General features: G+C 39.7%; 1 protein-coding gene across 2 annotated transcripts in view; it reads right to left on the bottom strand.

Annotated features, from left to right (window-relative positions):
* LOC110829036 (small G protein signaling modulator 3 homolog) overlaps positions 1-14,638 on the bottom strand; it is a 34,576-nt gene that overhangs the window by 16,846 nt on the left and 3,092 nt on the right. For both annotated transcript variants that reach the window (XM_022062320.2, XM_022062318.2), the window contains exons 2-9: positions 13,636-13,847; positions 12,144-12,242; positions 7,271-7,434; positions 6,000-6,210; positions 3,407-3,537; positions 3,051-3,284; positions 2,166-2,260; positions 749-894 (exon numbers count right to left, since the gene is read on the bottom strand). In XM_022062320.2, coding sequence (XP_021918012.1) covers positions 749-894; positions 2,166-2,260; positions 3,051-3,284; positions 3,407-3,537; positions 6,000-6,210; positions 7,271-7,434; positions 12,144-12,242; positions 13,636-13,847 — 1,292 coding nt within the window. The remainder of the gene's footprint in view (positions 1-748; positions 895-2,165; positions 2,261-3,050; positions 3,285-3,406; positions 3,538-5,999; positions 6,211-7,270; positions 7,435-12,143; positions 12,243-13,635; positions 13,848-14,638) is intronic.

The following is a 14,638-nucleotide window of genomic DNA, read 5'->3' as shown; positions in this document are numbered from 1 at the left end:
TATGATTGTTATTCTTCATCAATTGTTATCAGGGTGATCAAATTGAGGAAGACTACATAGACAGGACATGTGCCAGGCACACAATGGATGAAAAAGCATAAAAACTGGTTAGAAATCTGACCTCTCTCCCTTTATCAGTTACTGATTCTTTTATAATGGCCCTACCTTCCTTACAAGTTCTGTTTCAGCACCTTTCTTCTTGTGTCATTACTTCTTCACCATCGTGTAATATAGCTCAAGTTTTCCCAAACTGTTTTCTTCTCCTCTGTAATTACAGAGTCTGTTTTTATCTTATCATGACTTATGTATGTTCATCAGATTTATTCTCCTGTGTAGCTACTCATTTAATAACACATACTACAGGCCCAATAATCCCAACATCATCTTTTTTCCACTCACTGAAGATTTTTCTAATTTTCCCCTTATATCATTATTTGACATATCTTGCACATCCCTCACAAGTGTAATTTCCTATACATCTTAACAAGATGGTGTCCTCTTCAGTCAAAAACGTACCTGACTCCCTCATACGATGATAATCATAATTTATATAAACTGAGCCTCTGGAATCCTTCATATCCTCCTTGCTGACTGCCTCAGTGCAACCCAAAGCTTTCTTCCTACAACTGCAGCCTATGTCTGCTTGTCATGTGTCTTCCACGCCCAGGCAGGAACATAGCAAACACAGCCATGAAATACAGCAAGCACAGATGCAAAGAAGTGCCACAGTCTCTGTAGGTACCCTGACCTGCTAAGATGCTGTTTCGGAAGATTTCGTGCAGCTTCAGGGTTCCCCACTAGTGCCCCTCGATCAGCCATCAGGTATGCCAGGTGGCGCCGTCGATGAGTTTCCATCACCATATCACTGAGTGATGCTGCCACCATAAATGAGATCTATACAGCAAATACAAGAAAAATGTCAGTATAACCTAATACCAAATGTGTTACAATTTTTAGAATGACACATAAGATATTTGATGTTTGCTTTAGAGGGTTAAAAATGTAAGTAACTAATTCTGTTGGAACAGCATTCTTTAAGCAAATGACAGTTAATCAGCTGGCCAAGGAAATCTTTGTTTTTTTATAGGTGCTGATTGTGCATCAACAAGTTCACAGAAGTTTGCCAATGACACTTCTTGTGATCTACAAACATAGCACATGCCTTGCCCAACCCCCTAGCAGCAACAATTCAAGATTTCTACTGTAGTTCACTACTAATTCAGATCCTGTTTCTGGGTGGTGGCAGCTGTATATGCAGACAGTACTCAAGAGATCCCTACTGACTCCGTCTTCAAGGTGAAGTGAGCAGCAAGTAACCCTTGTTAGTACTGACAGCACAAGCCAATGGTAATCGAAACAGAAAAATAGAACCTCAAACTCATTCTGGGGATGGGGGAAAGAAGGTGTAAATGAGTGAGACATCTGGAATGGTGGAAAACTTGCATGGAACGGGCAGGGATGAAAGAAAGGAACACAGATAAGAGAAATGAGTTTGGAACGACAGATAGCATTTCCAGTATATGTTGTAATCTGGTACTTTTTATTTGTAATGTGTTTAGGCTATAGATTTACTGGTTACACTAGCAGTCCAAATCTCAGGGATCCTAACTTGATGAGAGGAGTGTCTGACTCTTTCACCTGAAAGGTTAAATGATTTCTGGCTGTGCTTGCAAGAAGCTTACTGTATAAGAAAGTGTAACTCACCTGTGGCTCACAGAGATTGCCAGGCTAGAGGCAGGGCAATGAACTTGCACACAATGATGCACTCAACTTTCTGGATATTGATAATTCACTGGAAAATCACTATTTTCCCATCTCATATGCACAGTACCTAGGTCATTGCAATGCTTATGACAGGTGGGATAACCTAGAAGTCGTATTATGGCTGGACAATGTACAGCCATACAGAACTAGACATGAACACGTTAGCACTAATGATAAAAGCCCCTCTACTAAAAAACAAAGCGGCTGTTCACAATGAAGTGACATTCTTTTCCACAGTTAGTAGATAAGAATAACTGGGTAGTTTGAAGTAAAGCCCAAGTTTAAAAATTAAAATACTTCCACTACTTAAAAATGTAGGTCTTATTTAAAATCTGAAAATTACAGTTTCTGCAATTTTCAGTTGCACAGAGCGCTAGAACAAGCCTTGAAAACATTCTTACATCTAACAGATGATCGACGTCTTCAATGTCACCTGGTATGTCTGAGAGAGCATTAAAAATCTCTGCTGAATTTTCCAGCTGCCTAAGATCTGGTTCTGGAAACAAAATTTAATAAATTCATTGATTACTTTCGGTTACTTAAATAAAATACGACATACTATTATCCACCTTACTATCAGTTGCCTGGGACAATGGAGAGGGCAGGGGGCACAAAGAACAAGAAAACATGGATAAACCAAAATTAGCTTATTTTTAGCTTACAGATGTCGCACCACAAAGTATTCATGCTAAAGTTTACCATTAATTTTAAATATTAGTCCCGAAGGCCTATGTCATTTCCATCGTAATCTCCTTCCATATTCTTAACATTCCTTGTTCCTTGTAAACTGTAAATGTAAACTCTCTTTGGGACATAATTTTCTTCCATCCTTTCAACATTTTCTTACCACTTATTTATAACATCCAACTAACTTCATTAAGCAACTATCAATATCTAGCCTAGAAACTCCCTGCATTTTATAGAACCAAAAGGTTGATTATTGTGTTCACAAGAGTCCACCACCAATCCCTAGAAGCTTCAGTCCTGTTTACATTAAGGTTACTATAACTGTGACATATTCTTTATAAAGGTAAAGGTAAAGCTGTTCCTGTCTGATACCCACCTGGGCAGTCTAGATCTAGTCTGGATGCAATAGTAAAGAAGAAAATCCCAGTCTCTGTTGTGAGTCTAACTATGGTCATCTATCCCAAAGATAGGCACTTGACTGACTGAGCTATAGTAGCACATCCACAGTCTATGCAATTATATAAATTTGCTTCCAATTTCACTTTTAAATAAAAAGTGATGCTAAGATGTAATAATAACATTACTAATGTTTAGCGTACCTTTAATTTTGAGCATGCCAAGCGTAACTTGGAATAAAACAATGGAACCATCAAAGAAGAAAAGATCCCATATACGCAAAAGTATCTTCATGTGAACGACAGATGCAAATAAAGTAAGGAACCAATGCAGAGTGATGAGACTGAGCTCAATGTCATGCTCTTTGAGAGTCACATCCACATCTGGAAGGTAGTTGCAGATCAGGGTCCTCAGCACACGCTGGTCTGCCTGTATCCCTGCAACACATGTTCAACTGTCTCATTCTGTATGCTTTTCATACTGATCATGGTGGACTGTCACACAGAACTCACCATTGTAACAGTGACAACGAGACTCATGTTCCATAAATTGGATTTACCTAGGAGTGTAGACGAATAGTATGATGCTGGCAGAATGTCCTCCACAATGGTGCTCAACATCCAAAATGCATCATCCTCCTCCATCAGCAACAGTAGTGATGAAGCCATCATACCAGTCCCCTGGCAGTACCTACAGAAATCATGTAAAATTCTGGCACCCTTTTATATGTAATCACTGTGGAAGAAAGGGTCAGACGACATTGGGAACTTTCACTTATTTAGGTTAGACAATTTAACCAATACAGAAACAACAGGGGCAAGACCATGGGATGAGGGTGGCCAAGTCCCTGGGGGTAGCAAGCCCAGGACAGTGGATGCCAAGGCATGTACAAGCTCAGCAAGGGGAAAGCCATGCATTCTAGAAGACTGTGGGAATGGTGTGGGGAGGGGATGTGAGAGGAAGCCTGGAGGCAAAAGCCTTTAATGGGCAAAGCCCAGAGCTGGACAACCCCAGTAGGTCAGCTTTTTGACGTAAATACGTCTATAAGGAAGGGTCATTCGGCAAAAAAGTGTAACAAAAAAGGGGAACGAAAAAGTGTAACAATGGTTACCTAGGGAATGTCGTCTGTTTACTCAGCATTTTTGTTACCTAAGAAACGTCATGTTTACTTGGCATTGTTGTTACCTATAAAACATTACATTACCTTACCTTACATTACATTATATTACATTTCATTACATTCAGCTACCACAGACCCATCTTAAGCGTAACTAATTCAAGTTAAATAAGCAATGTCTTAATCAAACTTTACGCAATTGTAAAGAATGTATAAAGGAAATATTTAGAATAAAGCCAATATATAAACTTCCTTTCCGTATAGACGTATTTACGTCAAATTCTCCGGAACCGTGGTTCCACTGCCAACTTTTCAAGTAAGCATGGAAGGAAAGCTAGGGGGTAAACCCAAAGGGAAGATAATGTCCAAGGGAAACCCCTCATAAGGCAAGGCCCACAAAAGTAAGCCCGAGGGGTAAAGTTTTGAAAGAGGGGCCAAAGCCGACAGCTAGGCAATTCCAAGAGGCCAAGCCATTGGAAGTAAGTACTGGAAAAAGGTAGTGGGTAAATCCGAGGGTGGCCAAGCTATGGAGACCAAGCCTAAATGCGCAAAGGCCTGGAGGGAAATACCCAATTAAGTCAAACCCCTGGCAAAATCTGTATGCAGTAAAGAACTTTGACACAGTATTTCACAAATTAGTATACTTCTTAAAGAAATGCAAGTTACTGAAACCACACATATCAACAATACAACTGAAGACAACTACAAAATATAGCAACAAATACATTAGCTACCAGTATAATTTTTTTCGTGAAATCTCTTAACAAAATATTGGCACATCCATTACAGATTCTTTGTGATAAATCCCCTGAAATATTCTGTGTAACTGTAAAGGCTAAACACATATCAATTTTGAAACCACTGACATAAACTGGTAACTCAGAGGGAGAAAATGGACTATTTCAACAAATGACTGTAATCATGAGCAGAATGCACTGCATCAGAGTAACCCATAAGTAAAATACACAATAGTAGAAGGTATAAAGTAAAGACAGTAGACATGTGTATCTACATATCTTTTATATATTACTTTCTGTTGAAAGTGCAAACAGAAGTTTCTTTAATTGTATATCTTCCATCATACATTATATATTCCTTGCAGAGCACTTAAAATTAGGCCATTATTAAATGCCAAGGCCTAATCCTCATGGGTATAATTAGTGTGACGTGTCGCCGTGAGTGCAGCGGATTTGCGCTGGAGGGTAGGGGCCGCTTGACTTCCAGGCTGCCTGGTCTGCATCTTTAGATGCTATATGAACTCCTACGTGCATTGTTGTGTTACCTAAGAAACAGTTTAGTTATCTGTTTATTGGCATTGTTGTGTTTGTTTACTGCCGTTGACAATCGGCTTTCGGGTCAGAGCGGAAAGAGCTGAGCTGTGAATCGCACGTAGGAGAAGTAAGTTGCAAGCGATATGCTGTTGCGGACAGCGGTGGCAAGCGATAAGTGTGTTGTAGAGTCGAGTGAGTGGAGCCAACGAGCGGTCTGGTGTGGCGCTGAGTAAGGAAAGGTCGGCTGCGTGTGAGAGCACTGGGTCCGTGGACCGTGGCGGCTGAGGGGCCAGCGTGTGTCCAGTAGGGTGCTACAGGCCAATGTGTTTGCGTATGTGAAAAGCACCGAGCTCGGGGGACCAGATAGGCTCGAAGGACAGTGAGTGTGTGTGTGCGTGCACGCGTTGAGAGCAGAGAACATGACTCAGATACTGTTGTTGTAGTAGAGAGTTGCCTGTCAGTGTAGACCTCTGTATCTGATTTAATTTAACGTGAATAAATCAAGGGTTGACAACCAAGGTTGTAATTACCAACCTACGTCACAGTATTATTAATGAACACATCCCCATTCATATAGTGAGGGATTAACGGACTGTAAAATGATGTAAACCCACATAAGTGAACAATCTTATCTGTCCAGATGACTGATGCAAGTTACACAGAAACATCTGGTAAGGATTCAAGCCTGACAATTTCACCAGCAAACACTCTGAAATGGTAACATAAAACAGAGGTCCTTTTTACACTGAGGTTATTGAACATACCCAATGTCTGGGTAAAGCCATGCTAGCCCTCGCAACAGCCTGCGGAGTCGAGGTATTCCTGTGCTATCCAGATGACTGAAACATACATTTCCTGGCATGGTACGTAATAAGTCTTTTTCAATCTGCTTAGATGTCATAAGTACATCATTGCTGGAAGCCTTCACAATGTCTTTGTAGCTCATTTCAGAGGACAATTTCTTCTGTAATGCACCTGTGGACAAAAATATATTCTTCAGAACCCAGTAACATGTACAGAGTCACTTAAAACGAAAATTGGTACCCTAACATAGACAACCCCTTCTATTCTACTGACAAAACAAATTCAGTTTTGGAATTCGGCCATGTTGTATTTTGCAGGTGTGTCAACAGTTTGGCAAACTCAGCTGTTCCATCTGCAGGGTGAATGACTTTAAGAAAGGAGAGGGAGAATCTGTTATATAAGTGTGGCAGTGGAAGGTCAGCAAGGGGTTAAGTGACGTGACTGGACAAGCACAAGAAGGGGACGGCAATATCTAACGGCCCCGTGGTTCTGAAGAAACTTGGGGAGAAAGAGGAAGCAGGAGGTAAAACCTGACTTCACCCAGCTGTAAGTGTTTAATGGTGGTAAGGCCATACAGTTAAGTAGGAAACTTAGAAGTAAGCCATGATGCCTTCCACATTGGATAGCACCACACCACTTCTCTGTTTGCTCACTCATGCCACTCAACTCCCACTACCAGAGCCACTGAACAGCTAGCTCCCTTTACCATCCACAGACAATCATGTTGAAGACGGTAACTGCAACATTTGACAAAATGCTGGAATACCTTTGACACACAATTAAGCTAAACCACAAGAGCCAAGTTAAGCATGAAACTCTGGCTGCAAAAACCAAAGGAAATTAATGATAAAATGTTTCACCAATAATATGGCGCATTAAGTGCTCTTCGTTCTTTAAAAATAACTAAAACACTACTGTTTGAGTGACTCTCAAAAATGACCTGTCATTCCAATTGCTTATTCCAAAGTAGGTGATACTTCAAGGCATCTCACTTCATAGGAATTGTGTTATCTCTCAGACAAACAACTGTGACAAGACGGATGAAAACTAATGTTTTTTTAAAACTGTCACTGTATTCATAAAAAACTAATGTAATGAGTGACACAAACTGGACAACATAAATATGAGTATCAAGTAGTTTATGACGAAGAGGAGGGACACAGCATCCAAAAAGCGAAGAACCCTTCAATCCCTTTCATCACAGTGATAATTTACAGATTATATATCTCACCTGACAGACGCATCCACATCTGAGGACGAAGAGAATGAGGTATTCCTGCTCGAACCATTGAGCGCAATTTCTCTGTCCGAGGCAGTCTTACTTCTACCTTGTCCCACGTTAAATCACAGACTTCCTTATTATGACTGAACTCCAAGTGCGCTACCCACTGCAGTCTGAGAACAAGGAACAAAACGTTAGTAAAGAAGACAAGATCTTGTTCCTGCCTTTGAAAGCAAAGTCATGAATTGAATTTGGACTAAGAACAGTTGGTTGGTTGATTGATTCACATATTATTTAATGACATTGGACTAACTGCAGAATTTATTTAGCACCCAATGATATAATAGGATGACTGTGTGCAGTAAACTGAAAATGATGAAGATGCAAGTGGTCATGGCTTATTTAAAGTACAAATCCAGTACTTGAAGGACTGAGGAAAGCTGTGAAAATTTTTAGTGATACCCAGCTTTATTTATTGTTTATGTAATGACAGTCAATAGCTCAGATTATGTAGCATCATATGATAGGATGATTAATAACTAACAATAGGGAAAAGATAAGCTGAGGTAGCTCAGTCATTACACTGTCTCACTATGGATTGGATAACTGGAGGTTGATTCCCAGTAGGGACAAAGGATTTTTCTTCTAGCCTCTACATAAAGACTGGCTCTGGGGCCAAACCAGCCCATCCAATGGGCACCAGTGGTCCTTTCCATGGGAGAAAAGTGCAGCTGGAGTGTGGCCCTAATGTCAAGGTCACAAACAAGTAGGAGCTGTAGTGATTCTCCCCCTCCCCTAAAGTCTCCATAGCACGTAGCAGGATAACTTCACTTTAATAGGGAAAGGATGTGGAAGGAAGATGTCATGGCCTAATCTAAGGTACTAACCCCAGGAAAGCCACAAAGAAACCTTACTTTGGACAGCATGTCTTGAGGCAGGAATTTGAATGTGTAGGAGTGGTTATGACAACTGGTCAACTGACTCCCTGTTGGGATTCATACTGCATACCTCCCAATAGTGAATTAGACAAGATCTGTAAACCCACTTGATAATTAGAAATGGTAAATTTGGCAAAATACAGGTATAATTTATGGACCATAACTGATTTACCATAATCAACACTACTTCACCGTTTCTTCAGTCTTCTGTCATCTCACAATCAGGGACATAACCACCATACGATATGTGTCGTCACTATCTCTGCTTCTGTGAATCTCAACTGCACTGTATGTTTTTTCTTTCATGCCTATTTAAACATAATTACTTTACCAGTTGTTTCTTCCTGTCAAATATCAGTGAAGAATATTTTTTTGTTAATTTGATATTGATTAATTTTTCTGACAGGTCATTTAAACTTAATACATATCCGAATACGGTAAGAATAATTACTTTGAACATCTCATACACTATTTATTTTATTTATTTAGTGTTCTGTCTGACGACAGGTCCATATGAACAGGATCCTTCCATCCTTTTCTCGGACTGGGACCTGTTCATATACGTTCTTGGCAGATGATCCAGAAGTGGTTTGCCATTGCCTTCTTCTGTGTGTGAATGTAGTAATTGTTGGGATGCCACGGAGAAACCGGGGAAGCCCCCGGAGGAAAACTCCGTGTTGCCTAGACCACGGCCTTGCCCAACACAAGTTATAAATTCGGGCACCGCCGGGAATCGAACCCGAGACCCCAGGATTACAAGGCCAGCGTTCTAACCGCTAGACCACCGTGGCTTGTTCTCATACACTACTCATCTACTATAAAAATTTGTGATTCCTCGTTGTCTTCAAGAAATGACGTCATTAACAATGTCAACAGATATTTGTTTACTCGGCATTGTTGTGGAACACAACAATGCCGAGTAAACAAATAACGCTTCACTACCAAGCTAGTCGCATTATCACTGCTCTGTAAGCAGCACGTGCATTATTAAAATTGATTGACAGTTGGCCTAAAATATCAGAAAAGTGAAAAAAGAAGTTATCTAATATTTGAATTACCAACACCAACAAGGTAAAGTGATACTTATTCGATATATTACGATTACGAAAACTATTATGATCGATTTTAAGACGAAGATTTGCAAGGGTGGGGCTGGACGTAGAAAGTTGACTGGCCAAGAACAGTTGGCCTCTGAACAGCGACGTAAAGAACTAAAACATCAGACCTATTTAACGACACACGTAGAAAAACTTATTCGATAAGAACAGGGGAGCAAAATAAAACAAGACGCTGAAAAAGAAGGGGGGTTGATCAAGTGTTTTAACCCCAATTGGGGGGTAGTTTAGTTACTTACTCAAGGGCTAAAACACTTGAATGAGACACTAAATTATCCCTTAAAAAGATTTTAAAACGCAACCCCCTCCCCGAAGGGGGGGTTGTCAAGTGTTTTAACCCCCCATTCGGGTGGGTTAGTTTAGTTTCTTACTCAAGGGCTAAAACACTTGAATGAGACACTAAACTACCCCCCCTCCCCGAAGGGGAGGTTAGTTTAGTGTCTTACTAAAGATTTTAAAACACAACTAACCCCCCGAAGCGGGGGTTGTCAAGTGTTTTAACCCCCCATTCGGGTGGGTTAGTTTAGTTTCTTACTCAAGGGCTAAAACACTTGAATGAGACACTAAACTCCCCCCCGAAGGGGAGGTTAGTTTAGTGTCTTACTAAAGACTTTAAAACGCAACTAACCCCTCAGAAGGGGGGGTTGTCAAGTGTTTTAAACCCCCGTTCGGGTGGGTTAGTTTAGTTTCTTACTCAAGGGCTAAAACACTTGAATGAGACACTAAACTCCCCCCCCCCCCCCCCGAAGTGGAGGTTAGTTTAGTGTCTTACTAAAGATTTTAAAACGCAACTAACCCCTCCGAGGGGGGGTTGTCAAGTGTTTTAACCCCCCATTCGGGTGGGTTAGTTTAGTTTTTTACTCAAGATTTTAAAACGGGGGGGTTCGTCAGATATTTTAACCACCATTGGGGGGTTGTTTAGTTTCTTAATCAAGGGTTAAAACACTTGAATGAGACACTAAACTAACTCTTCCGAAGAGGGTTAGTTTAGTGTCTTACTCAAGACTTTAAAACGCAAACAACCCCCCCAAAGGGGGGTTGGTCAAGTGTTTAAACCCCCCATTCGGCGCGGTTAGTTTAGTTTCTTACACAAGGTTGGTGGCGTTTTACAAACTTGAGCTCCGAAAGGAGCGCCCTGCTCTAGTTTTAATAAAATGTTGAGACTGGCAGGAAACACTTTTATGTTGTTCAACTTCACATGATGCAACAAAGGGTCAGATTCACAGGCTCAATGATAATACTATTGCAAGCACTCATAACAGCAGCCTGAGATTATATCAGCAAGTTATTACCCCCCAAGTACCATGATTCATAGCCACCCAACCCTGCTTCAAGCAATATCAGTATGGTGCATGCACAAGGTCATGGAGACATCTGGCAGCCAGTGGAACTTTCTCCCAATTATAAAGAAATTAGTAGCTGTATGATTTTCAGCCTCTCTATGGAACTACACAAACCAGTACTTGTGTGTCACACTAGTAGTCTGGAGTGATCAAGCAAACAGTGTGCTCTGGTGACTGAGCTGAATAAACGAGTGAGTGAGACATAGCTAGAAGCAGTACTTAGATATGAGTGAAGTCAAGAGACAAAGACAGAAACACTGGTGTTCTGCATTGAAGAAGTTAGCTGTTGGAACAGAAGTGAGTCAAACAGCAACAAAACCAAAGTTAAAAGAAATAATTCACTGAAAATAGAATGTGGAATAAATCCATCCGTCATCTTAAAAAAACGCATGTGTAAACATATTGATTATTCTTCCAAAGTTTAATATCTATGACCTGTATGCATGTAATTAGGATAAATGAATATTTAAAAACATGGAGACACTAAGTTTCTCCTACACACTGCTGTCTACAGTCCACAGATCAGGAGAGAATCCCTGCTAGGAATTTGATACACGCGCATGCGCAAGATTTCGCGGTGAGTGACAACCGATCCTAAAAGCATTCGTTCCACAACCACTGAACAAACAACAGATGACAGGCTTTGATGTGTTCTAATGGGTACAGCTTTAAGATTACCTCACAGTGGCACAGTGATTTAATCTAGAATATTATCGCAACACCCGCAGAACACATTAGAGGTGCACTCACTACACGCTACTCGTAACAGCTTGATGTTTTCAGTCTGTGTGTAGTAGTGTAAACTATGGCGTGTCACATTTCCCACCAATAGCAGCCCTGTAGTCCACTTGATAGTAAACATTCCCCCTGCACCGCCCCAGAAACGACTTCCCTCAGCAGGGTTTTTCTCGTGATCTGTGGACAGTATCTGCAAGTCCACATGATGGAACTATCCAGAAGTCCAACATCAACATATTCACTACTGTGGGAATCTTGTATCTCATAAGATTTACAAATTTTAAGTTATAGAAATGTGTAATTAAAATTGAAGAACTGAATATTGTACTTTCTGGAATGACAAGATACACTCCTTGTTTCGAGTATGCAATAACCAATTTGTGTACGTAAATGACAGTATGGCTATTACTTTGCTGCAGAGACCCATGATTCAGTAGCTGATGTGGAGCCTAGAAGAGTATTCACAATTAATTCTTCTGACATCACTATTCATAATGAATCTTCCATCAATGAATCATTTCTACATGCATGAGTTTTAAAATTAACTGATAAAATAAGTGGAAAGGTGTATTTAATTCCTGGAGGGACTCAGGAAAACTGCTAAATCTTCAGCTGGGCTCCAGGCTGAAATTTAAACCTGGGATTACCCAAATACAAGGCAGGAGTGGTTACTCTTAGATGCGATGTTCAGTTCTATGCAGCTGAAAAAAAGCAGTGTTCAAATAATAAATCAATCAAGGTAGTTTACCTGTGCTGTGGATCTTCAACAAATGGAATTCCTAACAGTTTGTTAGAATTTTGTTCAGGGCCATCTTCTTCTTCCACTCGGAAACCAAATTCATCAAACCTATAAACAAATTATTAGCTATTAGCATGCATGCATACATACATAACAATAGTTCTAGCATGTTGTAAACACTTGCTGTGACATCCAACTGTCATAAAGTTCATATTTATTATTTTAGAACATTTTGCGTACTTAAAATGTTTAACAGGCCCAACAGTTCAAAAGTAACTCCAAACTGCTGTCTGTCATCTATCAACATATGTATAAAATTAATGCTGCCTAATTTTAATCCCACAGTGCGATTTAGAAAAGCCGCATGAGGATCTTGCCTGTTCGAAGATGAGTGGATTTGATGTGTGAGATTAATCTCATGATAATGTCCTATCAAAATGGCTGCTTCACTGGATGCATGAACTAAGTAGATATGATTTATTACATTACAGAAGAAGCTAGTCTATTGGAAACTTATAGGCTCTTAAACAATGTGTATGGCAACTGATCCATTAATGTGAGCACTGCTACATATTCGGTCAGGCATTTTGGAGTGGGAAATATGATTCTGCTGACAGGTCTCAAACAGGCAGTCTTGTAACAGCAATGACACTGGAACACAGGAGTCAAAAGGATGCACTTTTTAATATGATCACTAACAACATGGAAGTTAGAAAACCAGATACTCCAAGATTCGTAGGTTGTGGGTTCCATTAATACTGATCGAAAAACACAAAACCCAGAACTCTGAGAGCAATATGAAATTATAACTGAAGACTTTCTGTCATGTATTACATAGCTAATAACACAAGGGCTCACCATTATCACAGTGACAGTGTATGGAGGAGCACCATAATATGTCATTAAAGGTGAAGTAGGAAGACACCCTTCCATGGAAAAGGTACCATGACCAACCCCATCTGCTGAAATGCCAAGTCTGAATCATAAGGCAACACAGCATCCAAGTGTGCCAAGATCCAGAGATCAAAGTGACCAAGGTTTTGAGCTTCTTGCAATCTATGGTCCTGGGAAATATCCATATAGATTTTCACAAACTATCTTTGGACATGTTATGTTACCACAAATCAAAGAAAGAATGCAAACTGAACTTGACTGTACCTCACTTCCCTAAGCAGAGACTGCTTATCGTTTAATGAGCATCGCCCAAGGTGGTGAAGACTTTAACCTACTCTAGAACAATGTAAAATGAGTTCTATCAGGTGTAAAAATCAAAGGCATGTAAACAATTTAATGCACCTACAGATGTTCTCAATTTAAATATCTAAAGATGTGTGCACAGCAACAGACGTGCCTAACAGTGAACTTCACTAACAACACAGGCAAACTTTCAACATTGTTTCCCTTTCTCTTCATGCTCCACTGACATTTCTAGCAACAAATGACATTGAGAAGTGCACCATAATTGCACACACATTCTGTGTAAGCGCTACAGCTGTGTTACCTGTATTCAGGCTGTGAATTAGGATCATCAGGTTGTTGCCCAAGCTTAGTAAGAATATCCTGAGGCCACATGGATGGTGTCAGGGCAGAAAATGGCCCTCCTGGTGTTGGTGTTACACTGTCAGCTTTAATGCTGAGTCCTTCTGTGCCTTCCCCAAGATATGAAGTATCTGTTTCTCCTTCATCTTCAGATAAAGCTGTATCAACTTTCATCTGTAACATCCAAAGAATATTTACAGAAATCATCAATACTATGCCATTAATACCCGGAAACTGCTTGCAATAACCACATAAAAACATTTTACTAGAGATGAACATCAAGCAAGTATACATAGCTTAGGTAATGTAATTCTATATATTGGAAAATCAACAGTATGCTGATGTTGGCCTTCTGGATTGAAATGCTGTGTGAACTTAACACTGCTTCCATCTTCAGCTCAAATAAACATTAGTTTGGATGGAAACCTGGAAAATTGTCTAAAACATAAACATATTTCTAAGAATAGACATACCTAATCTACAAGACAACTAACCATGTTATATAAGAGATAATACTGAATGAAGTTCACATTCTATAAATAAACTCTCTTAGGAATGACCTCTCCTCCTTCTGCCAAAATATCCACTCAACATTCTGTCTCTTCTGCTAATGATCATTTTACACTTACACTGTTATTAAATAAGGACAATGTAATAAGATTTTGAACAAAGTTCAATCATAAAGTTGTGATGAGAAGAATATAAACAAACATTTCATGTTTCCAATGAATGAATGAATGAATCAATTAATACAGAGTTTACAATGGTAGGTAAGTACTTACATGAGTGAGATACTTTCATAATTAATATTTCTCTTACCTAATATATTATTTAATTTGTATTTGCCTGATATAATATTATATTTGTATAAGAATAATATTTTGCAATAAATACATCTTCATGTGGAACAATCAGAATCTCTGTTCAAAAGAAAAAGAAGACAAGCATTCAACAGAAGACCAGGC

The sequence above is a fragment of the Zootermopsis nevadensis genome, unplaced genomic scaffold (genome assembly GCF_977971745.1).
Source record: "Zootermopsis nevadensis isolate Lab colony 2312 unplaced genomic scaffold, Znev_1.0 Znev_ptg000002l, whole genome shotgun sequence".
In the NCBI taxonomy this organism is placed as follows: Eukaryota; Metazoa; Arthropoda; class Insecta; order Blattodea; family Termopsidae; genus Zootermopsis; species Zootermopsis nevadensis.
Note: the sequence above shows the minus strand (reverse complement) of the source record. Positions and strands in the feature narration are given on the sequence as shown.